At 38.0% G+C, this 26,413-nt stretch overlaps 1 protein-coding gene and 1 long non-coding RNA gene across 2 annotated transcripts; both read right to left on the bottom strand.

Annotated features, from left to right (window-relative positions):
• Nucleotides 1-463: 463 nt before the first annotated feature.
• LOC124409766 lies at nucleotides 464-24,426 on the bottom strand. The gene is made up of 3 exons (XR_006929539.1): nucleotides 24,416-24,426; nucleotides 22,024-22,029; nucleotides 464-1,278 (listed from the first exon to the last, which is right to left on the bottom strand). It is a non-coding gene; the product is annotated as an uncharacterized LOC124409766 (long non-coding RNA).
• LOC124409757 lies at nucleotides 2,081-14,267 on the bottom strand. The gene is made up of 7 exons (XM_046887586.1): nucleotides 14,058-14,267; nucleotides 10,614-10,796; nucleotides 9,879-10,363; nucleotides 8,856-8,981; nucleotides 3,303-3,724; nucleotides 2,312-2,442; nucleotides 2,081-2,168 (listed from the first exon to the last, which is right to left on the bottom strand). Exons 1-7 carry the CDS (start codon nucleotides 14,143-14,145, stop codon nucleotides 2,098-2,100), a joined length of 1,506 nt encoding a protein of 501 aa, XP_046743542.1. The 5' UTR covers nucleotides 14,146-14,267; the 3' UTR covers nucleotides 2,081-2,097.
• Nucleotides 24,427-26,413: the final 1,987 nt, after the last annotated feature.

Here is a 26,413-nt window from a genome sequence, read left to right as displayed (position 1 = left end):
ACTATCTCTGTGATTCATTACCGTTTCATTTCTAAGTACAATCTTAATATAAGCAAATTACTGCACTATACGCTGCTGTTTGCGATTGCATGGCGCAAGGAAATACGGCAAATATGTAATCGAGTGCAACAGTGTGTGTCACCTTCGTAAATATAACAATCTACTCTTGTTGCTATCTTGTAGAAATGCGTCATTTGTCACAAGGTGCATGTTCGTTTGGTTTATCGCTTACCTTGCACGTTTTTCACGGAATTAGCAGATATGATCTCTTTGTATGGTACAAGCTCGCATTATTCTTATAGCGTTTAAGCATATTATCATTTAGTGCCGGTTTGTTGTCGTTGTAAAGATTTAAAAATCACTTCTGTCGTATATTTACCTGACCATGAATCAGAATCTGATTGATTCGAAATTCAGAAGAAATTATTATATTGTCTCTCTGGGGAAGTGTGCGTGGTATTTATATAACTGTTGAGGCTATAACTTTTATGATTTTATTACGAAAAAAAGAACATTATTTACAGTGCATAGTGCGTATAATTTTGTTCGTAGATCGAGATTACTGCATACCGCGTATTACCGAATTGCTAAAAAAAAAAATTCGGACTTTTTCATATCTCGGTAAAGAGGAAGGTATTATGAAAGTAAAAAAAGAAAATAATAGTCCAATTTATGAGCTACGTGGAAAGAATTACGATATAATATTAAGGCTTTGATGAAATAGAAACAATGCAGGATCGATATACGCAAATATTATATTTCCTGCGATAAGCTTTCGCCGATTTTGACGAAATCGCAGTTTTTTCTCACTCAAATGTTTATGCTAATGAGAGGCGTAGATAATTGTATCGGTAATAACGATCCTGCATTTGAATAAATTTGAAAAAATCGGAATATTCGTTATGCAATAACCTCCTCGTGTTAGTTTAACAATATAGTATATATAATGTACATATAATATTTATATACGCATCCTTGAACTTCTCGTAACAGACATAATCGCGTTTACCGTGTATAATAACAACTCACGCCACGTAATATTACACGCGATTTTTAGACAATATTTCAAAAGAAATACGAATGTAAAATATAAATCCCGAATGATGAATAAAAATTAATTAACAACTAAAAAATTGATAGTCGCAATGCGTGAGACTTTTTAAGGTGATTTTGTTCGTTGAGAAAAAAACAATAACTTAAAGCTAATATTATCGATGGTGAAAAATAATTATGCGATTATTATGTATCAGTATGAATATGGTAAAATTTGTAAGCCTTCTTCGCTTTTTCAATTAATATGGAATTAATCTATATCTGTACAATTGTGTCACGAATTCGTTTATAAATTTGTGTGAAACGTGTTAAAATTTATAAATGAATAGGCTAAAAAGTAAAACTCGGCACGCTTAGTGATCAGATTCAGTCACGATCGCTTCGTTATAAAAAATTGGGCACTCCGTTTTTGTTCTCTCTGTAACTCATACATCCATTCTCCTCGACTATCAACATTATTCTTCTACAAAAATACAGTCTATTCCCTACAAGACTATTATAATCAATCATCAGTCCATTCGAACAACAACGTACCGTATAACTATTGATCTGCCAATATTTTGCATTAACCCCCCCCCCTCCCCCCCTCTTTTTTTATACAATAGTGTATTATTTTACTTTCGTATTCTCTATTTTTTTACGCTGATATAAGTCGATGGGAGATTCGTTATTCTTCTATAAAATCACTATCGTTATTTTACATTATTGTTATTATAACTGTATGTCAATTGTTTAATGTCAAACCTTCACCGTTAATATTTGAATCTTTTCATTTATTATTATACCGTCATCGACTATTCGATTACGCTACTGCGTATGAGTTCAGTATTTAAATGGTATTTAACCATTCATCGAATGGCCTATTTTCTTCTTCTTCTTCTTTTTCTTGTTTTGGTTACGACGTTATTCATCAACATTCTCGCCATGTTCTGACACACCCGCAACGTTCATATTGTTCCTTTTTTGATTAGCTCACTGTACACGACGTGTAACTCAATGTGAATTTATCCTGGTAGGAAGTTTTTTGTCTTAACTTGTTGCTTCTCATTCCGGATTCTTTCCAGCCTTGAGATTGTTTCCTTCGAGTATCGGATAGTCCAACGGGTCATCTCCATCTTGAAAATAAAAATAAGATAATAAAGCTCTGCAATATCGTCAATCTTTGATTTCACTTATCAGTGAAATACTTAAATTTCCCGGTCTCAATTTATAATATATAGAATAACTTTAAAATTAAATAATTATTTAAATTCTTCACCTTCTCCCTCTTCTTCTCCTTCTTCCAAGTGTAGATCGTTATTTTTCACCGGTGAATCCTTCTCGTAATCACCACCGTACTGACCGTACTCAACACCGTCAGCAATTTGTTGAATTCCCGTCTCCTCGAGCCTATAGAGTAAAAAACGTTGAAAATAAAGAGTAAAAATTTTTTTGTACACCAGAGTGTTTAGTTTGTAAGAAACATTTTTTTCTCTCTGTATCTGAACCTGACAAAACTTGTTCATAGTAAAAAAAAAAAAGAAACATTCTCAACGGAAGGATATCTGTGAAAATGAATTTTAAAGGATCGTTGTCGAGATCCGAAGTTTTCTCATTTCGACAACATGGAGAAGATTTGATTTCTTTTATGTTTGTTTGTTTTACTCGATTCTCTGCAAAACTTGTCCGTTGAGTAAAATCCGCAAGCTCTAACGTTTCTTAAGTTATAATTAGTCACTTTATACGTAGAACTTTATCTTTGACCGTCTTTATAACTGGCTATATAGACTTTACGACAAAAATTCGAACGACACTTTGGTAGGAACTTTAATTCCAGAATCAAGTCTGCAGTATCAAGTTCGACTTCCGTCTTGTTATACGTACAAGACGAGTTTCACGTGGAGTGATAAAAACAGTTCATCTTCCAATCGAAACGTGATGAAATTGATTATATTGAATCTTATATGGAATAAATTCTTCTAGTTTATTTAACAATATTTACATAAAAAAAAAAAAAAAAAAAAATGCCAAAAGGGGGTTTAATTTTTTTTTTTTTTTCCCCCCATTGCCAATAATTCCGTCCACTTATTCTCAAGATAAAGACTGTAAAAAAAAAAATGTATACGCCCTTTTGGCATTATCACCACGATATATAATATATCCGAAATTGTATTTCATTATTCATTTTCATTTCATCATTTTCTTAAGGGGCCCACTTTGCCTCACCCTTCCCTACACTTATATCTACCTAGCATATTTTTTTTTCTCACCCTGGTATCTTTTCCCTGTTGCTCAACTCGTCGCCAATTTCCTGGACGCCCGGGGCTACTTTGGGGGGTCGGGCCCAGCTCTCCTGCCGAGGTTGGGCCTGTTCCCCGGCATGACGTTGTGCGGCGGGTAAACGAGGAGGATTGGCGACCTGGTTATCGACGACGGGGCCGAGGGGCTTTTCCTCCTCGAATGGAACATCGGCGGCATCTCCTCGGCCGTTTTCAATCTTCCCTTCATTCGTAGCCGCGGGATTTCTTTCAGCCTCGAACATCGGGATGGGCGGAACTCCGGCGGGGAGTTTCACCTTCCGAACACCAGGAGACGATTTTTCTCCAGGTTGCGTCGACCCCTTCGTACTCGACTTCGAGGAACCGTCGCCGACCTGCGCTGCCTGCACCCTCAGCGTCGTCGTCGACGTGCTCTGTAAGGATGAGGTCGTTCACTCGGAAAGTTCACGAATTTAACGGGTAAAAATGTATGATCAAGTGGAAGAAAAAAAAAAAAAAAAAAAAAAAATAGCGAATTCAACTAAAGTTAACAGTTTTTCAAACTTCCATCATGGGAAGTTTTATGGTTGAATGTACACGGTTTTGTTTCAACTATTTTTCACATCGTATATCCTTAAATCGAAGGAAATTTGATGACCGAAATTTTTTTCGTAGTAAAAGAGAATCGTTGAGTTAACCGAAGTCGTTGGAAATCGTCGAAATGATTTCAATTCGTCAACATTCCGTTGAAATACATCTCGTCACGTGCTTTCGACGATTTGAAATTTACCGGTTTATCTTCACTGACATTCGATGATTTCAGGTGATTTTTTGAAATACTTTATACATATCTGGAAGATCGATGGGAAATCAATAGTGTCAAAGATTTAATTGAAATTTAAGTGAAAACTCAGTTAAATTTTCTGACTTTAATCGTTGATAATTTATATTTCCTGACTGATTTATTAGTTCTCCAAGTTTACGAGAACTCTGCGATAATTTTAACGATAAGACGATTGTATGGCTTTGTCTTCTTCTCTCTTTGCCGAACCAGATGCGAAAGAATTCTCATGCAAATTATAAGATAGAAGCTTTAGTTCTATTTTAAATAAAATCATGCACAGTTTTACTACTTACGTGATTATCAGTATTTTTCTGATAAATCTTTAAAGTGTGAATATATAATAGCATAAATTATAATACATTTCTGTAAAATTTTACCGACGTAATATATGAATTGTTTCACTTATGCGCAGGAAAAAGATATTTCGAGAATATAATAAACGAATGAGATATTCGAAAAAATTTATTCAAATCGACGAACGAATCGTTTTCATATTCGTAAAGTTTCTCAGAGTCTTATTAAATTCACTTCCGGAAAAACCGGTGTGGGGGGCGCCGGATGTAAGCCTTGGAGATTTTATTCTTTCGCAGTAAATATTATTGACTAAAACTTTATACTTGTTCAGCTGTAATTGAACATTAAAAGTTTTTCCGTCGAAATTCGTCGTGTTATATTAAACTATAAAAATTTCAGCTTCATTCAGATTAAAGCCATCATTTTAATCGTGTAATCGTCAAAAACTGTTTTTTAGTATTTTTATGCAAAAACAAGCACCGTCCAAGGACAAAAAGTGAAACAAAATTGGGTAAAGAAGCGAAGAGACAAAAATGATGAAGAATCGCAGGTAAACAATTGTAACAGTATGTAGCAATATATCATAAACAAAGTCACGCATACATGTATACTAAATTAATAAAGTCGATCGAAGGTAGAAAGGAGAAGAGAAGTGACAAATTAATAAATGGTTTTAAATTAAAAAAAAAAAAGTTTACAGTATCCTAAATTAATACCTTGTCACATGATAAGATCGTGCATCGCAGAGCAAGCTCAAGGTTAATTAAATATCTATATACTACAACCACTGAATTACATAATTATTATCAGCAAAAATAACACCAAAAGAATCGTTCGGAGAACGTAAACATGCAAGAATTAGGTTAATGATTAAATAAATGAATAAATAAATAAATGAATAAAAACAATCGAATCTGAATTTTGAAGGATATATCGAAAAGAAAAGAAGAGTAAAAGAAAAAAAAAAATAGAGCAGGTACATAAAATTGGCGGGAAATTGATTTTAATTCGAAAAATTCTTTTAAATTCTTATACGCGATATCGATATGTATGTACATAATAATGTACTTAATGTAGTTAGGTGCGGGTGCATTTATACAATATACAATATGCATGTATATAGATACGTGTGTGTATAACAAGTAGAAAAGAAAAAAAAAAACCACGCAAGCAAGTAAAAATGATAACAGTTTATTATTTATAATATTTTAAGTAACACAAATGTACAGGCACATTCAAGGCGTAGCACGTCCTTCGTTAACTGTATAATAATCAATCTATATAAATATATAAACATATATATTTCACCTTTTTTTTTTTTTTTTTTTTTTTTTCTTTTGTCGTTTTACGATTCCCATTGTACATCAAAAGATAGCTACTTCGTTTGGACAGAGTTTTTATTGACATATTCGTGTAGATATGTATTTTTGATGCTTAGAAATTGTCTCAAGTTTTTCACAGTTCAATTATTACGAACTAATTGTTGTCAGTAGGAAAAGAATTTGATACACGCGAATTTTATGATTATGAAATTTCGTCACGTTTTATCTTTGAAAATCTCTTCTCTGACATGCGATGTTAACAGTTTTGGTTATTGCGTACATGAAACTTTATTTATATGTATCATCGTTAGATAGAGCTATATTTATCAAACCTTATTATATGCAGTTGTTTAACGTTTTCAATATGCATTCCTCTGGTTGTTTATTCTTTTAACGAAAAGTTTAAACTACATACTATAACTGTAGAGTGAAAAGCTTTGCACGTTTGAAAAGTTTTCTTACAGTTTGATTTTTTGAGGAAAGTACAATGAATCGATCAAATTATTGATGACTATGATTAGAGAACAATTCCAAATTAGAAATAAAGAAAGGAATAAAAAGAGAGAGAAAAATAGGTCATTTTAAAAATCTTCTCATCGAGGTAGTAAAAAATGAAGAGAAAAATAAAGAATAGAAAATTAAAATATTGCAGCCACGGTTAGTCGATGATTAATACACAAAAATATGTAACGATGTGTCATGCAAGGTGCCCTGCGGGTAGAATAATCTATAAACTAAACAGCGGTTTTCCAGCCATTTTTTCGAGACAAACGATTGCACACGTACTGCAGGGAAAAGTCGCAAATCACATCCCAAAGCCACCAGGATTCTACATTAATATAACACATGGCGAAGTAAATAGTAATAAAATAATAACTAGGTGCATACATACAATAGTTACTATGTGTAGTGTAAATAATCTGTGAGGATGCAGTAACAACAGCAGAAAATTATTGCCTACATGTTTGTATATTACATATTACCTATAACGTCTAATGTATATAACGATGTAACACGCTATTAAACTGAATAGACATTTTATGTACCTCTAGTTTTCGGATTCAGGCTATTAAACAGTTTCGTTGATATAAAAATAAGTTCTAGGATATATATAGATTTTTATATTATGATTGCAGAAACTGTAAAAGTCGAATTTAATGATCACGCTGTTATTATGAGTAGTTATGTAAGGTCAGAGTAAAAGATCAGCCCTCCAAAAGACCACAAGTAAGTGTTTCGAAGTCGTGCTTCTACGAAGAAAACACAGTAAAGGTATGAAATAACGTGCAGCTGTAGGTCGCAACGAAATTTGTTTTTATCAATATTTTGCACCTTTGAAATTTAGGAATTTTTGTCGGTGTTAGACATTTCTAATTTGAATCTTTGAAAATTTAATCAAAAAATCCTTCTACTGTTTCGGATAAAAGAAAGAGAAGACTTCCCTTAAGAGGAAAGAAAGAAAACAAAACAAGAAACTAACCGAAGAGACGCAAGGAATGTATATTATAATTATCGCAGAGTTACGAAAACTGGGCTGACTAAAATCGGTCCCGTCTCTAATATACGCGTCCAATTATATTACGAGATGCGAAGTTAGGTGGTTACGTGGCAAGTACTCGACAAGAGAGTATAAATCTTCCCTTGAATAACCGAAGCGGGTGTATAATTCATCGGTTGATTGATACTCGGAACATTCAAAGTATACAATCGCACGATAGAATTCAGTGATTAGCGAGCTTTGCATGATTTCGAGTTGATACGAACTCAGTGGTGTAAAATTCAATCGTAATTACGAGCTTCGAATTCTCAACGTCACTGCAGCGATTCGTTTTTAGATGAAAGAGAAAAATCGCAATTTCAAAACTTGAGGCTTGTTAAAAATACACTAAACGTTCATAAAGCGAAACATGATCAAACATTTTTCATACTCAACTCTTTCAAAGGCATTTTCATATTGGATATACCCCCCCCCCCCCCCCCCCAAATTCTTGTTATCAGAGTGTTGACTGCAAACTGCATAATGCTAATCATAATACTTTTCGAATTATATTTTTTTTCTCGACAACTTTCAGTATTTTCGTTTGGTATTTATTTGCCTGCCAAAATTTTCAATAGATGGAATAATTTGTTTACAACAAAAAAAAAAAAAGTTGGTTGCCCGAAGAGTGTAATAAGAAAACACGTTTGATTCTAAGAGAAAAGAAAATGTTCCATGATTTCAATGAGGATGAAAATAGTAAAGCTATACTGTAACGATGTATGTTTAAGAAAAGTCGTTACTTCACACCTTGAGGAATGTCTGTATATTTATTTAACCATGATAAACGGAATATAATTATATTTGTAAAGCCAACTCCTTGAAAAAGTCATTATAAAATTATGGAATAATGAGTTTTCAACAGTTTTCCTCTTGATGTTTCGCTACGTTAACCTTACTAGCTTCATTCTCATTAGTTTCAAGCTTTTCTATAAAAGGAATGAAAATAATTGCCAAAAGAATTTCAGATTTTTCCGCGAGAGGAAGAAAAAATCCCCAAAGATCCAGGCTTTTCAAGTAATAATCACTCTGGATTTACGTTAACGTTTCAAACTTCACTTCAACATTGTAAAATTAGCCGTCGTCGTATAAATCGCCTAGAAACCGCGCTCCGGTCATTTCATCAGGTTAGATCAATGCGTCTCGGGTCTGTCCTGAACGACCTGACCCTGCTCCTCGATCTTCACTATTGGAACATTCTGCGCGGCCTGAGGATCGTCGTTTCCGGGAGGCCCGGCGCTCGACGTTTTTTGTGCGATATTCGGGACGGCCAAAACGTTCCCGTCGTTGTCGGCGGCGTTTCCCGAGTTCGGTATTGCGTTATTCTGGCTCGGATTATCCGCGACGTTTTCCGAGGGCGGTTTGTTCCCGTTATCATTCAGGGCCGCGCGGTCCAGCTCTTCCGCCGCGTTCGGCCCTGCTGGAACGACGACCCCTCCGTCCACCTCGAATCCGACGTTGCTCGCCGGGTCGACCTGCGCCCCGTCTTCAGGACGAATCGGGACGTGATCCTGGGGCGGTTGAATCGGATGCGGCGGACCTCCAGCGCCGTCGCTTGGTGGACTTACCTGTTGCGGAGCCGGCGGTTTAGCCAGGTTCATCGCTCCTCCAGCGTCTTGACCTCCTTCCGCCTCCTTCGCCGCCGTTTCGTTCGGGTCACCCTGATGGGCGGGTTGACCGCCGCTGCAGAATCTCTGCGACAAATGAAAAGGAAAGACAAGTTAATAAGAACATAAAAATTAATTATCTAAGGATCTCGAGGTATCTCAAGGATTCAAGGTGGTCTCAAAGGAATGTCTGAGCCGTATAAGATTTATCAGTAATTCATTGACTCTTGTTAATGATAAAAAAAAGGTTTGAGAACTACTATTTGAAATACTATTTGCACCAGTGATAATGAAAAAAAAAAAAATAACGATATTCTTACTATGCGAAGGACGTGAAGATGAATATGTTTGGGTCACGTTTAACCATAAATTTAAGAAACACTTTTATAATCACTAAGTTCAAAATTTTCGAAAACTTTAATATTTTAATCGGATTCTAAAGTTTTTCGGCTTATTTTATTCATTCCAGGAGTAGCCAGAAAGAAATAAAATTTACAAATATTTATCTCTGCAGTGGATGAAAATAAATTTGTCTTAGTGTAATACAATTAACAGATCTTCTTTCAACAATTAAAAAATTTCTTGAATACTTTTTCAGAGAATCTATGAAAATCTGATCATCGAACAAAATGAGCCTTAAAACGTTTAAATCGTATAAAAAACACCGGAGTGTAAACATTTTGAAATATCTGATGATAAAACCTTGTCTCAAATATTTCACATCTTATCTTGTGTTTAATCACATAACAGAAATGTCGTTTCATTCATGTTCACAATCATCGGCGTAAGCAAAGTTGCTGGAATTGTTTCAAACGGTTTTTTCACCTTTCCCATCGTTTACTTTACTTTAACTTTAACTATTACTTTAACTCCGACCGCGTTTGATCACGTCCTTGCAAACTTAGCATCCTGACATTTTTTTCTGTCATAACTATCGCAATCTCCGTTCAAACACCGACACGGATAACCGGATTTCAAACTCACCTTCATTTCGTCGAGCTCATGTGCGAGCTGGTAAACATGTTTCTGGAGTTTCTGATTCTCCATAACCACCACGTCATTGTTCCTAACCACATCGTTGTACATATGCTCGAATCTGTCTTTGTCGGTTTCGACGGCAAGATACTTGTTCTTGAAGTTCTCGAGGGTGTTCTTCGCCGCGTCCCTGTCGTCCTGCGCCCGCTTGACCTCGACCTTGAGCTCCTCCAAGGTCCTTTCGAGCCTGGTCCTTTCCTCGGACGCCTGTTTCTGGCTGGTCCCACACTCGTCCCGGAAGTCCTTGTATTCTACCTCCATGGTCTTGAACTCCTGCTGCAAAGAGTTGTACCTATGATTCGCTTCGACGAGGTCCTGGTCCCGTTGCGATTTCTCCATCGTCGCCCGATGCTCGAGTTCCTGTTTGGCGGCAGCGTTCGCACTCTTCTCATCCGCCAGATCCTTCTCGATGCGCATCTTGTACTCGGATATCACTGCGGAACATCAGTGTTCATGTGTTAACGCAATTCTCGTCACGACGCTGAAGTTAGTAACTTTAACGTAATGAAATGTGTGTGTGGGGGGGGGGGGGGGGAAGATGACGATTTCACGGAGAAGTGAATCATTACCATAACGTTACTAACTTAAGCCTCATCTCTTAATTATAGTTTAAATTTCAAATTTTGATTTCAATATATCTTTGCTAATTTGTCTTTCTCTCTCGCTTTCACTCTGATATCTTACTTTGAAACTGCGCAGCCAAAGTTTCTTTGTCGTGGAGGCACTGGACGTGGATTTCTCGCAGCCTCGCCATCTCCGAGACGGCTGCGCGATACGCGATCACCAGGAGCAGGAGGGCCACAAGACTTCCAGCGTAGATCGCGAGTCGGCCACCCCGACCTCTGCCAAGCCGAGAACCGTTCATCGCTGAGGAGGAAATTTTTATTAAAGATTAGTTTTTAAGTAAAGTTTTTTGCTGTTAATTTTTTTACTCAACGCCGGCAGATAGGCAACCGTGCATCAAAAATGTAACTTCGGTTGCCTACAATCTACCGGCGTTGAACGTCGAGTTTCACAGAATATAAAATGTAAATTAACATTGTTGAGGAATTTCATTTATAACCATTCTTCAGACAGGTGATGGAATTATTAACAACACATCCGGGCTCATAGCGTTAATATTCATTTACATATACGTTTCAACGTGTGTTCTCAATTATTTAGTCAGTTGAATTAACACAAGTGCTGTATATAATGCTATATACAATACGAATTCAACGATGAATTTTTCAACATCGATGTTTGTCCATCTTTTGCAACGTGGAAGACACGAATTCGTCTTTTCGAGTGTCTCCATTCTAGTATAAAATCTATTAATTACGAGAAATGTAATATTGTTCTCTTTTTCCTTTCTCTCATGTTTCACAAAAAAAAAAAAAAAAAAAACAAGACAAACATATAAAAACAAAGACGTACAGTGTAATAAGCAAAACGAATGAAACAAATTCTAAAATCGATGATACAGCTATACACACCCTGATTCACTTTAAATTCCATAAAATTAGGACAATTTTTTTACCACCCGAACACACAATTCTATCGCGAAAAAAACACGTGCGAGAAATTTTCACGGCGAGGAGCGGAACCGTTGCGAAAAAAAAAAAAAAGAAAAAAGAAAATTTGCACGATCTGTACAGCTCTCGACGAAATTTGCAAATCGCCGATTAACCGCCACTCAGGTGAACACAGCTGTTGAAAATTGCGAATTACGTATCGTAACACTGCTCAGTTATGAACAACTGTGTGAAATGACTTTTTGCCTTTGAAGCGCAGACTTTAGTCGACGCTTGATCAGTTTGGCAAATGAAGTTTGTCATTGGTTGCTGTTCGAATCGAGCTTGCGCGCAACCGAGGTAATAACGGAAAATTGGAAAGTCATTACTAGCGTAGTCGGATGATCGTGTAAATGGAAAAAAAAAAAAAAACGTGCCACGTATAGTCGGTCGTAAAAACAGTCGTATCGTATAACACGTATCAGAACGTTCAACATATTGTCATGTAGATATTTTTGAATCGTTAGATGAAAATAACGTGACACCTTTGAGTATGAATAGGTATGCGTGGACGGTGGAAAAATATTGGAATGAAAATATTTGCGAGGACAACGATCAGATGCATCTTGTGGGTGATAGGATCTCTGTAGATCACACGATTATATTCTCGGGGTGTTTAGCCAATTTATGAAAAGACTTGGGAATAGGAAAGCAATTTTTGTATCGACAATCCTATCAATTGAAGTTAGTAACGTTATCGTAACGATTCATGTTGAGAAAAAAGCGTTATTTCGCCATTTTGGAATTGTCTAATATTCAGCAAACTGTAATAAAACAAAACACACTCAAATTCCAAAATCTCATTTCCTTAAAAATTATTCTAATTACATACAAAGGTACACGTATTATATATTTTGCCTCGACGATGAGAAAACTTTTCGCGAAACGAAACTCGGCCCAACTTTTTAGATAGAATTGATTTTATTTGGAGGCTGTAGTTAATATCCATGCAAATCCGACTATGTTAATCTTTTGTATAGAATAAAATTTTTGTATATAGGTATGATATGATGTTTAATTAGTCTTCGGTTAAACTTATAGAGTTTGATGACTTTAAGTGGATTAGGAAGGTTTAAAGTATCAAAAAATATGCTTTTTTTACCACAATATTTTACAAGTATTTTGGCGAAAATACAACTGAAAGATTCGCAAAATTCGGATGAAAATGAGATAAAACTTCGAATGGCGTTTATGAACAATCCAGAAAACGTACGCAATTTTTCTTATTGTTGAGTCCTTTGTTATATTTTTGATCATGAAAATCAGTGGTTTGCATTAAAGAAATGTTAATAATTAAGGGCGATAGAAAGCGATGAATACCACTGATTTTCACTGTCGAAAATATGACAAATAACTTAAAGATAAGAAAAATTGTGTATATTCTTTAACTTGATCATCAACATCATTGAAATTTTTACCTTATTTTTAGTCGTCAAAGCCTTTCTGAATTCCTCAAATGAAAGAATCAAATCGAGAGAGTAAAAGTTAAAATGTAATGCAAAGGAATGTTTCCCTTTTGCATGCATCAGTGTATAAATACTACACAAATATAAAGCCTGGAGGCATTTCAGGTAATTTCAGGATTGCTTACCAACAATAAATGATTTAGAAGAAGCCGGGGTGAACAATTTGACGAGATCGGTTTTTTCCGCCGTTCAGAAATTGGTCTCACATGTAGAAAATATTTCTTACAATAATTTCACAATAAACAAGGTATTTTTCACGTTTTGAACAACCCTTGCGGTATATATCCCTAGAGAAAACGTCCTAGTGAAAAAAGAAATTTGAACACATGGAATCCATCTGGTTCGTTCCAATTCCCGATGGGATCGTATAGAAATCCGGCAAATCCATGGGAATTTGAAACGGATTTGGATGGATTCTATGGATTTACTATAGAAATTTTCAAAAGGGATTTTCCACGTTACAAATCTGGAATAAACGACTAAAATTGGTGATTTTGGTACTATAATGTAGAGTGAAGGAGTACTTGGATTCGGCGATATTCCAGAAAATTTTCTAAACCGGAGTGTAAAGTTTACCGGGTACTCGACTAATGAAGTGCTTCCTTAGTGTCTTTTCCTCGCTAATTTTGCAGCTCGATATTTTACACCCGCGCCTGTGAGCCACGTAGTCAGGGTGCCGTATTCACAAGTGGGCCATACTTTACGAGACGGCGAAAACTTCGGCTTTTGTCCGGACTTGACAAGGGCCAAAAACAAAAGAACAAAACGAAGACAGACGTTCTTCCATGATTCGTCGAAAATACTCGTATCCCGATCTCGAGACGAGTATTGAGTGTAAACACTACCGGTTAATTCTACGAAGTTGAAGTTGGTAACGTAATGACTGTTTTCTTAATTTTGCAATGATTCTGATTGAACTAAGATTTCGAAGTTGAGTGTGTTTTGTTTTATTACCGTTTACTGAATTTCAGACAATTCCAAAACGGCGAAGTAACGGTGTTCCGTCAGCATGAATCGTTACGATAATGTTACTAACTTCAACGTGATTTAATTCTACCCCATAATAACGTTGTGGGAAATTGAATTGATACTATACGTCGGATAGTTACATTCGTGTTTCGGGGAATCCGGTTCTGGATTTTCTGGGGTTTCTTCACTGCTCGCGGTCCGGTTTCTGTGCCTGAGTAGCGGTAACATTTTTCAAAATTCGAACTAGTCCGCGAGAACGGTTAGAAGAATAGAACGGGTTGCGATCGCTCAGGAGTAAGAATCGAACTGAGTTCGAAACCACCGTTTCGGTTCTACCGGTTGTTTGTTCTTCGCGGCAATACTGCCACCAAGTGGCAAACCTGGTTTGACGGAAACGAAGACGTGGATACAATTGTGAACATGTGTAACATGTGTAACACGAGGAAAGAGACGGCTGCGGAAGCGGGAAGAAGGAAAACGAGGGAAAAAGAAGGGGAGGCGAATTATGAGACGCGTTGTAGTAGAGGCGCTGCGATCGATCGACAGAGTAAATAACGCGGTTAATCTAATCTGCAGAGAAGTTGCTGGTTTAATGCTTATAAATTATAACGAAACCAGCGTGTTGGATGGTCTGGATGAGCGCAAATTGAAGTGTAAGTTATACCAAAAAATACGTTTCCGCTTCTACTTCTGAACAGCATTGATGACGATCGTTGTTTCCACAAATCGATTGTTTTTATATTATTATGTATGTGCGAATAACTGTGGACAGAATATTCTAGAGAAGAACACAGAAACGTTACACTAATATTCAATTTCAAAGTACGAGTGTTAGTAATTTAGCGCAAAAGGAACAATTTCCCGTAAGTATGTCAGTGTGAAAACGACATGTTTAATCTATGAAGCATTAAAATTTATCGAAGGCCAACAGTTTGTAGTCTTGGTTTAGAGCTACCGAAGATGCCAATAAAATAGAACGTGACAATAAAACGGCGAAGAAAATGATAATAAAACAGTGCGAGCGATAGCATAAACATATTAGCCACGCGTCAAAAACCGTTCATAAACTCAACCATTCGCACACATCATAACGACACACTTAATGCCCAACGCAGTTCCTTGTTAATTGGCTAAGGCCGATTTTATGTAATTTTATTATTATAGATTTGTTAGGTGAGTGGACTATCAATCTGCCATCCATGTCGGCCGCTTGTGATCGACCAAAGCCGTGACTTGTTGTGACGCTCATCAAGGCTTCAATATAACTAAGTCATATCTTATTGAATCCACATATTATTACATCCTCTATTTCAATTTTAAATTTACTCTCCTGCCTTGTTCCGTATCAATGTGAATATACTGTGTCAACCGAAAATCCTAAATCTAATTTGCAAGCAGTTTGCCGATCTCGTGTAATCATGATCGATGATCGATTCACCGGATGAGCTAACACTTGTGTGCAGCAAGTGACAGGACGACCCCTTTGGCCTCGTTGAAATTGTCGATCAGTAACCGGGATGCACGTGTCCTTCGAATGAAGCTGTACGCGTGCAGGCGTGTGCGCAGGGTGTTCGCGCACATCGCAGAGGTCGAGAAGCGCTCGTCTCGTGTCAGGATTGTCAGAAAATTGGGGTTCGACAGCAGACTGTCGTGTATGGCTGATATGGGAACGAGGCGACCATCTCACGTCCTGCGTTTCGTTATCCGCGGCTGAAGGAAAAGCGAAGAGTAAGGAAGGAAGAGCCGACTGTGGCCGCGTGTTGCACGGGTTCACTGACACTTGGCTGACGTTGACGAATAGAACAGCTTGGAAGCGTCTGCGTGCGCTTTTACAGGTCGAATGAATTCTGTTCGGTTTATATCGCCGATTATCCTACCTTTCGTCGGCCCGAGGACTCGGTCTGGCTCTACTCCATACTTCCGAAATCGAGAATTTCCCTCTCGTCGTCCGCCAGCTTATCTTTCTTTCTCAAACCACGGTTTATTGTCCTTAACACTGACACCGATCGACTTTCCGTGTTGCGAGCTGCTCGAGCCGCCGACTACCGACTCGCTGAGTCGTTGCGTTACGCTTCGCGGCTGCGTTCACCTCGCTGATTTCTCGTCGGCGCTGCGGAAAGAGACCAACTGCGCAAACGCACCGCGCAACAAGGAAAGATGGCCGCTCTCGCGATCGTCCGCTGTTTCACGTCGCTAGCCAATCACCGCGCGCCTCGCGCCGCTGGTGTACCAACCGAGGGACGAAAAGTCCCTAGGCAAAGTCGAGCGAGTTTTGTGGTCGCTGCTTTTTTCTCTACCCTTGATCCTTGATCTCTTTCATTGAGAAACCGAGCCTGCTGAGCGTTCTACGCACGATCGTGCGGTAATCTTGTCTTCGGGTTTTTTTCTGTTTCTTTTCTTTGCTCTGGTTTCTTTTTTGGAATTATCGTCTTCTGCCTGGGCAGTGCTTCGTAAGGTCGACCTTCGACCCAATTATTTACACCGGTCGTTTAGTCCGGGTGCGAGAATTTAATGTACAGCACAATACGCTGCTGCAGAAGTACGGTTAATGTTTGATGAAGGATTAATTTTACCCACGGTAAAAGGTTATTGTATTACAAACGCGGTCGTCGATGGTCAGATCTTACATTTCGCACGCCAGCCGTTGTCGGTGTGACTACAATCGTCTGTAGAAACTGGAAATATATTACAAGCGCTTTGCGGAATTTATCAGGCCGTAACAAATTGAGCAAAGGATTTTTTTTTCTTGAGCCTCCAGGGAGATACGACCGTGTTTTATTGGGCATAGCGAAGTGCATCGATTATAAAACGATCACGCTTTACCATAAGTAAATCTCCAAGCCTAATGAATGATAATTGAAATTTGGAATATATGTATATATTAGACTTGGGCAAATTGAAATAAGCTTAATGTTAACGGAAGTTCTTTTGCTTTCCGAAATGAATTCTTTTCAATCCACCTTAAGATATACAAACCCTGTTTAAAATTCGAGTTAAATTAAGCAGTTAAACTTTGAAAACTGAATATCCATAGAAGCGTGCACAATTCTGTAGACACAATGAAAAGGTGTCGAAGCTGTGCAATTATTCATTAGCATTTATTTATTTCTCTGAAAAACAAACTATAGCAAATCCGAATGGAAAATTAATTAATTTTCCTCCATCGACCCAAGACACATGTATCTTTTCTTCACCTTGCAACTCATGAATGAGTCGATGACGACCCCACTCGTTTTTTGTTCGTAAAATCGTTCTAAAAGCAATAATGAGACTGGTGAGTACATAAATCTGTTCGTTTTTTAGTAAAAAAACGAATGTTGAAGAGCAGATTTAATTTCATTAAAGTTTTGTTGTAGTATAAGCGTAAGTATTAACGCGATAATCTCAATTCCTAACTTAGGAGCGCAGTTCGAAAGTCTGCTGGGGGTCGTTTACGATCCTGTACATGTCATCTATGGTTAGATTAATACCTACCGTAAAGGTACGATATACATGTCGCATATATATACTCATAACAATGTGCCAGGAAATAATTAAGTAGAAAGGATTACGGTTGGTTTTAGGATGAACGGTTTCGTATTTCTGTTTAGTTTCTAAGGCCTATACATTGGTGAGTACACACAGGAATGTGTGCGGATGCCTGTATTTCGCACAATGCAAATCATTAACAATGGGCTAGGTGCTTAACCATAAGATGCGCGATTCTCTTTATCCACGACGTAAATTTTCTATTCCCTATTTCTAACCGTTCGTACTGCTTATGTATATATGCTATGTATCTATGTACACTTGCCAACATACGTGGCTAAGTATGAGGTATATTTAGCTCTGCGCCGTTTCGAAACTATCAGGCCTGCAGCCTCATAACACTCGTTAAACGATCACTATATACCTATATGCTGGACCACTTTGCGGTGAGACGAAACAATTTCTTCTCGTAATTGATCTCATCAAGAATATTATTTCCAACTCTTAACTTTCCGTGTCGCCAGCTATAATCGATCAATAATTTATTGCCTATAAAATCAACTCTATAACGAAGCGAAACTTTCTTCAAATTTAAAACAATTTTCAAAGAATTAAAGTAGGTAAATCATGAAGGTAATTCATACTGTTATACTATGATAGACATATGCCATTGATTCGATCAGGATTTATAACTGTATTTATATATGTATATCAAAAAATTATCTACCGCATAATAAACATGTTTAAAAAAAATTATTCATTCATGAGATTAAACCGTGTCTCAGAAACAACCTATTATTCCTATCTATTTACATTTATAAGTAATACCTAATTTCCCTCTTACATTCCGATTATACGCGAGCGTTCCTTCTACCTGTCCAGCCTACATTTAATACAGTGACGAAGCATTCCGTGACATATATATTTATGTCTAGGCATACGCGTCGGAGACAGTCAATCGTGATGAATCAGGTAAGCAGCTGTCTGCACACCCAGGTTTAACATACCGAGTATAAACGGTCAATTCGAGGGAAAGTAGCTTGCAGGACGACGGGGCGGGGGGAGGGGTGGGGGGGGGGGGGGGGGGGGGGGGTAACCAATATTGGCTACCGATTTGAAGAGGTAAGCTAGTCGTTGCCCTCCGCGTTTCCTAATTTTCGTTCAAACCGGGGCCTTCCGAGTAAACCCGAGGCGAGGGAACGGCACCGACGCAGACGCGTCATTGGGTCGAATCGAGCGCGACTCGGAGCCGATGCTAGGGACTTTTGGGCTCGGGGGTTGGCGGCAGTGGCGCCGAGTGGGGCACGGCTGCAGCCGTGTCGAGAGCTCAGTACGGAAACTCGGTTGCACCGAACAACTACAAGGCGCGTCTCGAGGCCCGCGGTCGGCAGTGATCGAGTTTCGACCGGCGGCTGCTCCGCGATTATTCCCAGGATTTCCCGCCGAGCCGCGGCGCCTTTTTCTTCTTCTTCCATTCGTGCGCTTCCCCGTGTGTGTGTGTGTGTGTGTTGTGCGACAAACGAGACTTCACTTACGCAGCTTTAACTCCGCTCGCGCAGCTTGTGATATCTGTGCTCGACGTGATGATCCCAGCGTTTTCAACGCTCTGAGTGCGACGGAATCAACCGACGACTGACGTCTTACAGTCTCCCAGGATCATGGCGTGAGTAGCTTATCAAACCGTCCTTATCGCATCAACCGCTCTGCCTCTTTGTCACTCAGGTTGAGAACCACGGCGCCAATTTTATCCGCCCGTACGTACGAATCGCCCTTCCGGCGGACCGCCGCCGCTAGCTCTTCTTCTACGTTTTCCCGTCTCGCTTCGTTCGGGTGTCGTCCCTTTATCGCCGATCCCCGTTTCTAGAGACCGAGATTCCGCTGGCCTTTTCCCCGCCGCCGCCGCCGCCGCCGCCGCCGACGCCTCGTCATCGCTAGGCAACGTAAAAACAGAGGCTACGATCAAACGCGAAACGAACCTCGTTCAACTTGCTTACTTATTACTAAATGGAAAGAGAATCGCTGAAGTCCGTTTCTGGTTATAACTTATTTGCGATTACGCTCCGAGTTCTGTGAGGAGATCTTTGCTCTTTGACCAAAATTTAGTTTTCATAGTATATAGACAATTTGTTGAAAATCGGAAATCGATCGATCGATTTGCGCTCATGGAGAAACGCAGAGAATTTGGTATTGCGGGAATTTTTTTTGTCGCTATGATCGGACACACTGACTCGCAGGAATTCAGCAGCCAACACTTTTTCCGCATTGCTCTGAGTATAGCTTTTTATTACCGCCCGCTGTGATCATTCTTCCTTCGTTGCATACGTCTCGGTTCCTCTCATCTTACCTGGAAATCGACTTCGGGAAAGTGAGAAAAAAATCGTGAATTAATTATTCAACAAATTCAGTTTACGCCCGAGCGACGAGGTCTCGAATTTCTATTTCTAAGCTTAACCCAAGTATGCAAGATACTCTTCGTTTATTACGATCCCTCGTTATTTCATCTTCTTCCCGAAAACTGATTAATCGATGGCAGCGTAAGAAACTGGACAAAGTTTCGTTTCACAGAATTAGAAAACTCGAATATCAAGTATACTTGTTACGCGTTTAACTCATCGATCAATCGCCCAAAACTCTCTCGCGAGATTTTCGGTCAACCACACTGCTTGATCGTCGGACATCTTCATCTGGGAATAATATAATCCAGCTGCAACTCGAGCAGCAGAGTTCTCTAGCATCCTTTGAGCGACCAGCGAACCTCTGTCAGTGGCGGTGCTGGCCGGTGGTTCAGGACGATCGATTTTTACGACAGAGACGGTCTCCGAGCTAGGAGTTCTGCACGTTATATATATATATATATATATATATATATATATACTCGCCACTTCCTACGTATGCATGTACATACTCGTACGTTCACAGATTCGTTGAGAGGCAACATCATCATCCACTTTTCGAGTAGGTATGCCGGAAACTTGCGCTCTTGTATAAATAATTTCGCCGGCGAGCACAATTTTCATCAGTTTGCAATATTTTATCGTAAAATATACGAGAAGTAAATGTGTATAAAAAAAAAAAAGAAGAATCGACAAAGAATTTTACTCGAGATCCCTGCTACTCGGCGTAAAATTCTTCAAGTAGAAAGAAAAGTTTATTTTTATTTTTCTTCTTTAGATTTATTTCCTTGCGTTGAATAGAATTTTGTTGATAATCTTATCAAAACTTCGTCACTTATAACACGGAAGAGTTGTTGGATGTGCGAAACTGTGGAGAATCCGGAGAGTGTCGATGAAGTTCAATTTAAACACTATGTGTGAAAAAGAACTTGCAAAGAATAGAAATTATCCATACAATATCGAATATGCTTCACTGTATTTCATCGTTTTTTCAGATTCCTTTGTCTTAATTTAGCAATGTAGCACTTATGATCAGATAAACACTGTGTTTCTTGCAAATAAAAGATAAATCAGCGAACATCAGATTTGGTAAAAAAAAACAAAAAAAAACCTTGGAAACGTTGTACGTAAAAATTTTCTCAAACTTTGATAGCTCGTGTTCAATAATCGTGGTAATAATAATGCTACGTGCGAACTGCAGCAGGATATGGTTTTCCAATACGTCATAAAAGTTTTACCCCAGAACCCACTGCGAGCCATATTTTTTTATTTTTATTTTTTATTTCGAAAATATTCACGAATGAACTTGTTTGTCAAAAACTTGATACTGTATTTTTTCTAAGCGGTGTAAAAAGAGCCCGTTGGAACAATTTTTTCGCCGCTATGCTGAAGGCTAGGCTAAAGCTAGCAGCCAGAATTAGCAGCCAAATGTTCTAAAATGTTCAATAGAAATTCGAATAAGTTAGTAAACTCCGAAAATCTAAATTTTGTGAAATACCTTGAACCCCTGAGATATTTTTATAAAATTATGAGGATAAAACTGAACTATACTTTTCTATTTCGATAAAGTTTAATACATTTGGCTGCTTAAATTCTGGCTGTTAGTTTTAGCTTAGTAAAATTGACGTTTCGCTGTGCTAAAAAATAGAATGGTAAAAACCCTAGATTTTGGCTTTCCAACCCTGCACAGTGTTAGCTATTTTCTCTCAGGTACCGCAAGATGAGTATTTTTAGCAAAGTCGTCGGTCGACGACGGAGTTATAGGATAGTAGTCAGGTACAACGACGTCGAAGAAAGTTCGGGATGTGTACCTGTTCCAATCGAGCGCCTCATCGTCGTCGTCGTGAATCGACGATAGAAAAAGCGGTTTCCTGCCCTGCGTGTAAACAACAACGGTACCTACCAGAAGATGAGGAGGAGTTTGTTGTTTTCACCAATGCCTGCGATTCGTAATCGTCATTTTTGCCCCGCAAGAGTCGTCAGGTTTTCTAAAATTGTTTACTGAATTCACTTAAAAATCGAATCCTAATCCGAAGTCTTTTTCTGCCGGACACAGCTCTCTTTGAAGTTAGAAACGCTGACGTATTATCGTCGAAATGATATCGCGACGAAAGAACGATTCTTCTTAGAAAACGCACCGTTACGTTGCTGCAACGTCACGACCTTCGTGCCTCTTCTGCCCCTCGTCATCGATGTCATCGTTCCAGGCCACCTTGTAGAAATCCGTATATCTACTGCTACCAACTTCTTGCTCTAAGTAGGTCGCGCATTTGAATCGCATCTGTGTGCGTGTCTGGAAAACGCGACACGACACTACACGACACGACAGGGACGAGCAACATCGTCGATAGAACCGAACTGACGTGTACGTATAACGCACGCCATGACCAACGACGACGTCAGGGATCAGCCCTTCTATCATTGGAAGTCCCGTCGATGGTCTGCAGACCACTGCAACGCCTTAACACCGGAGTCCATTTTGCTGTGGTGCGAGATCTTTCTTATTGTTAGGCGTCGTCGAGTAACTATACGGATTGTGCTATACCTGAAGTTGGAATCGAATGGGGAAAGAGAGAGGAAAGAAAAATCGAAGAGATACTCGAGACGTTAGTTTCAGGAGAACCCGTCTTGAGAATATATATGTTTTTTTTTTTGTTTTTTTTTTTTTCCCCGGGTCGAACTAGATCGAGAAAAACGGGTATATATACATATGTATTTAGTCGTCAAACAAGATTGAGAAAGTTTCGACAAAATTCTTGCAGGCGTAAACACTGCTGAGGAAAAAAACAATCCGTGCCTCTTTAGAATGTTATATATGGAAAGAAAGAAAACAACCGTAAGGTGATTCTTGTAATATAGATACTAACGTGGAATGGAATTTCCGATGGGATACAAATGTGGGCGTGAAAAGTCCCTAGGGCTTCTCTATGCATACTTGAACAGCGCTGTTTTCTTTTTTTTTTTTTTTTTTTTTTGATCTACTTAGATTCGAGTCAACAGTTCTCAAAGTCTTGTAACTAGAAATGTTGAAGGAAAGATGATAAAAAAATTATTAGACGAGGTAAATCATCTCTTTCAACATCGAGGGAATGGAAAGCCAAAAAAAAAAAAAAAAAAAATGATACTTACAGAACCCGTATAAATTCTATGTCTTAAAATTTACAAAATATGTATCTACATATTTAAACATGAAAAATAGAAACTAAACTTAATTTTCTGCTTCCAACCATCCCTACTTTGTCTATAGAAAAACAGATAAGGAATGAAAATAATTTGTATAAAAGAAAAAAAAAAAAAAAAATCTGTATTTACACATTAATCCGGGCCCTAGAGATAACGCGAGTAAGTAACTCGTTGATACGCAGTATATAGTATGTGAAATTCGTACGGTACGTGTGTCTGTTGGGCTTTGAACAAGCTAACAGACGGAGGATCAGCAGCCGAGAACCGAGAGTAGCGGGCAGTGTAGTGGGCCACAGGTACCTATAGGTGGTCTGTTATATAGGAAACGGTATTTTGGTCAGCCTTGATACAGTATACTTACGCGTCCCGTGTGCTGCAGCATGGCAGTGGTCAGTCGAAGTCGTCGAAGTTGAAACAGTACAACCTACTCCTCCCACCTTCCGTCTATAGATGTTGTTGGCCAAATCTAAAACATGCACTTGTCCCAGTACCGTCCGACAATTGTCATAAGCGTACCAATGTTACTAGGCACCTCTTCTTCGCCATTGCATTGGTGCGAATCTTATTGTTAGATGTTTAATTTTAGTAACACCGTGGGGGTCTATGAGGTTGGAGTTGGTGAGGTTGGAGGATGATGTAGTGCAGAGAGGTTGAAATAAAATCATCGATTTTAAACCTTAGAACGGTAATGCCGTTGTTAATATTATTATTATCATTATTATTATTATTATTATTATAATTTGTTTTTCTTATGTTGTTTTTATTAAACTATTCCGGAAAATAAACTATGCGAAAAAGCACCTCAGTCTTGTACCTAGATTATATCGTTCATGGGGGAAATTCGATGAATATCGAGTTTTTTGTTTTTTAAATGACTGAAAAAAGATGGAATCAAATATTCCTTTCAACAAAATTTTTATTATCGTTGTATGTGGCTTGAAAAAAAAAAAAAAGTTTCAATCTCCTGCGATGAAAGTCTATGCGCGAGGAACTTTAGCGAGCAGTATCCTGGAAATTTTCTGCCAAAAGTTTTTCACCCACACACACACACACACACACACTTTCACATCGCAGAAAATTGAAATTTTTATTTTTCACGACAACATACAAACGTAATAAAAAATTTTTTTGGGAGAATTTTTTGAATCACACCTTTTTTAGTCGTTTAAAAAATCAAAAATTCGATATTATCCAAATTTCACTGTAATCCCCCCCTTAAGATTCCTATGGAGTCTCATTTTCGTCGTTTTTTAACAACCAATTACGCGTGCCAAAAAAAACTTTTCGCGTTCGTTCATAAAAAGTGGTCAACGATTCGTGTGTCCTGTGTCGAAAACGTAAGTTCTTTGTTTGCTGCCAAAAATTTAAATTCGTGTGGAGTGTTTTTGCCCCCCCCCCCCCCCCCCCCCTCTCCCGTTGCCGTTCTGGGCTTAAACTAACCTGGCAACGAAGACTATGGATTTGATATTTGCGGTTCAATGAATTTGATTGTCAGTGTCGTATCAGAGACTCTTCTGGAAATGAAGAATAATGATTTTTTCTTGAAATATATCGTCGCGTTATCTTTACCAAATTTAACCTCATGCGGGACGCTGCAGGGCGTCGCGTCGTAATGGGTTTAGAATGAAGTTCCAAGCAGGCCACATTTGCTAACTTCTGTATAGCGTCAGTTAGTAAGTGGCTAACTTCACTCCCCTTTCCTTCTTCACCTCTCACTCCTTCCCCCTCATGCCACTTCTATCCATGAAACTATCTATAAACTGCAAGTCTACTCACGATCTTGGTCTGTATAAATTTATGTAATGTCCAGCACTGCAATTATATTTACATTATAACGTTGTCGTAAACAAAAATGTCGCGAGGCTGAGGTTAGTAACGTTATTGTAATAGCTGCTTAATTCGTGTTTCGGGAAAATCGTTATTTCGTAATTTTAAGAATCTTTGAAATGCACTAAATTACAAAGAAGGCAAAGCGGTAATTCATATTTTCAAAACTCTGTAACTTCAAAATCACTAAAATATCGTGTAGAGCAAAAAATTCTACGTCGAATTATGATCTCATATGTCGGAAGCGGTGTCGGATTAACCTGAATTCAGAAAAAAGAAATTCTACTTATCTACGGTATCTGGGGAATTTTAGTGATATAATTTTACTATTTTTAATTAGTGGATCCGACTCCGTTTCCGACATATGAGAACATAATTCGACGTAGAATTTTCCGCTCTACACGATGGTCAAATAATTTTTCATCCAACGACCGCAGTTTTTGAAGAAAATGCAAAAAACGTTAAATTTGACTGCTCTCTCGAAACCCCGGATATGCAGCTCAAAAATGACTTCAGATCTCAGTTCCTGAGGGCCCAAAATCCCTAGAAATCAAAATGTAGCTTCGAGTAGAATATTTTGAATTCAAACCCATTTCGAATGGACTATTTGGATGGATTGACGAATAGCGGCGTTACAAGCATCGTCGGCGCTTCCGTCACCTACTTTTTTTTTTTTTTGTTTTTTGTTTTTTGTTTTCCATAAAACGAGAGTTTGTTCCGTGACGTCACGTTACGTTGCCAGAATTTTACGCCGAGCGCAGTTTTTGACATTGGATATACCGTGGAATCGTGTAACTAATCATCGATATCACGTATTACACTATTTTCTCTTTCTTTACAATCAACAACAATGACATTTTTATCTTGACAGACTAGCCTAGTCACTCTCACAAAGGCCGTTCGCAGAGGTAATTCTTCTCTCATAGAACGCCGCTTTTTCTCTCACCAATTTCACGTCCAATTATTCGTCTCTCTCTTTCTCCATTCATTTTTCTTTCTTTTTTTTTTTTTTTTTTTTCATTTGCTCATTACGTACTCGACAATTCTCATTCTTACACTTTTACTACACACGGTTAGAAAAAAAATGTCTCAACAAGTCCGCTAAAATTTTTGGCACTCATTTATCCACTTTTTAATGTATTACTAAGTGTAAAAAAAAACCACAAAGTACGAATTAAACGTCGATATATATATATATATTAAATATTATTATTCAAATAATTTTCGTATCTACTATCGAGATATGATTATCAAATTCAACGTATTGTAGAACTGAAAACCAAATTTGTTAAAAAAAAAAATATAGATACGTACATGAGAATGAAATCATTTTGATATACCGGCCACTTTTGTTATCCTTTGGACGTAAAATACGTTTTTCCTGTTCACACTTATGTCAGTTCCAAGCTTATTATTATTACATACATACAATGTACCACGCATTTTGGGTATTACTAATATTATTTGCAGTAGCTATCTATGCACGCCTTTGTCGGGGGGTAAGAAGCAGAAGGCAAAGTGTAAATTACCGTATCTGTTATATATTTTATACATATATATATATATATATATATATATATATATATATATATATATATATATATCGGTTTGTCTGTCGGCCTTAA

Source organism: Diprion similis, chromosome 8 (genome assembly GCF_021155765.1).
Source record: "Diprion similis isolate iyDipSimi1 chromosome 8, iyDipSimi1.1, whole genome shotgun sequence".
Taxonomy (NCBI): domain Eukaryota; kingdom Metazoa; phylum Arthropoda; class Insecta; order Hymenoptera; family Diprionidae; genus Diprion; species Diprion similis.
This window is presented reverse-complemented; position numbering and strand designations above follow the sequence as displayed.

Coding starts and splice junctions, on each gene's coding strand:
- LOC124409757 (XM_046887586.1), bottom strand. CDS start 14,145: ATGTTACCGCTACTCAGGCACAGAAACCGGACCGCGAGCAGTGAAGAA. Junction 10,797..14,057: donor GGATTCCCCGAAACACGAAT/GTAACTATCCGA, acceptor TTTCCTCCTCAG/CGATGAACGGTTCTCGGCTT. Junction 10,364..10,613: donor TTTGGCTGCGCAGTTTCAAA/GTAAGATATCAG, acceptor GATGTTCCGCAG/TGATATCCGAGTACAAGATG.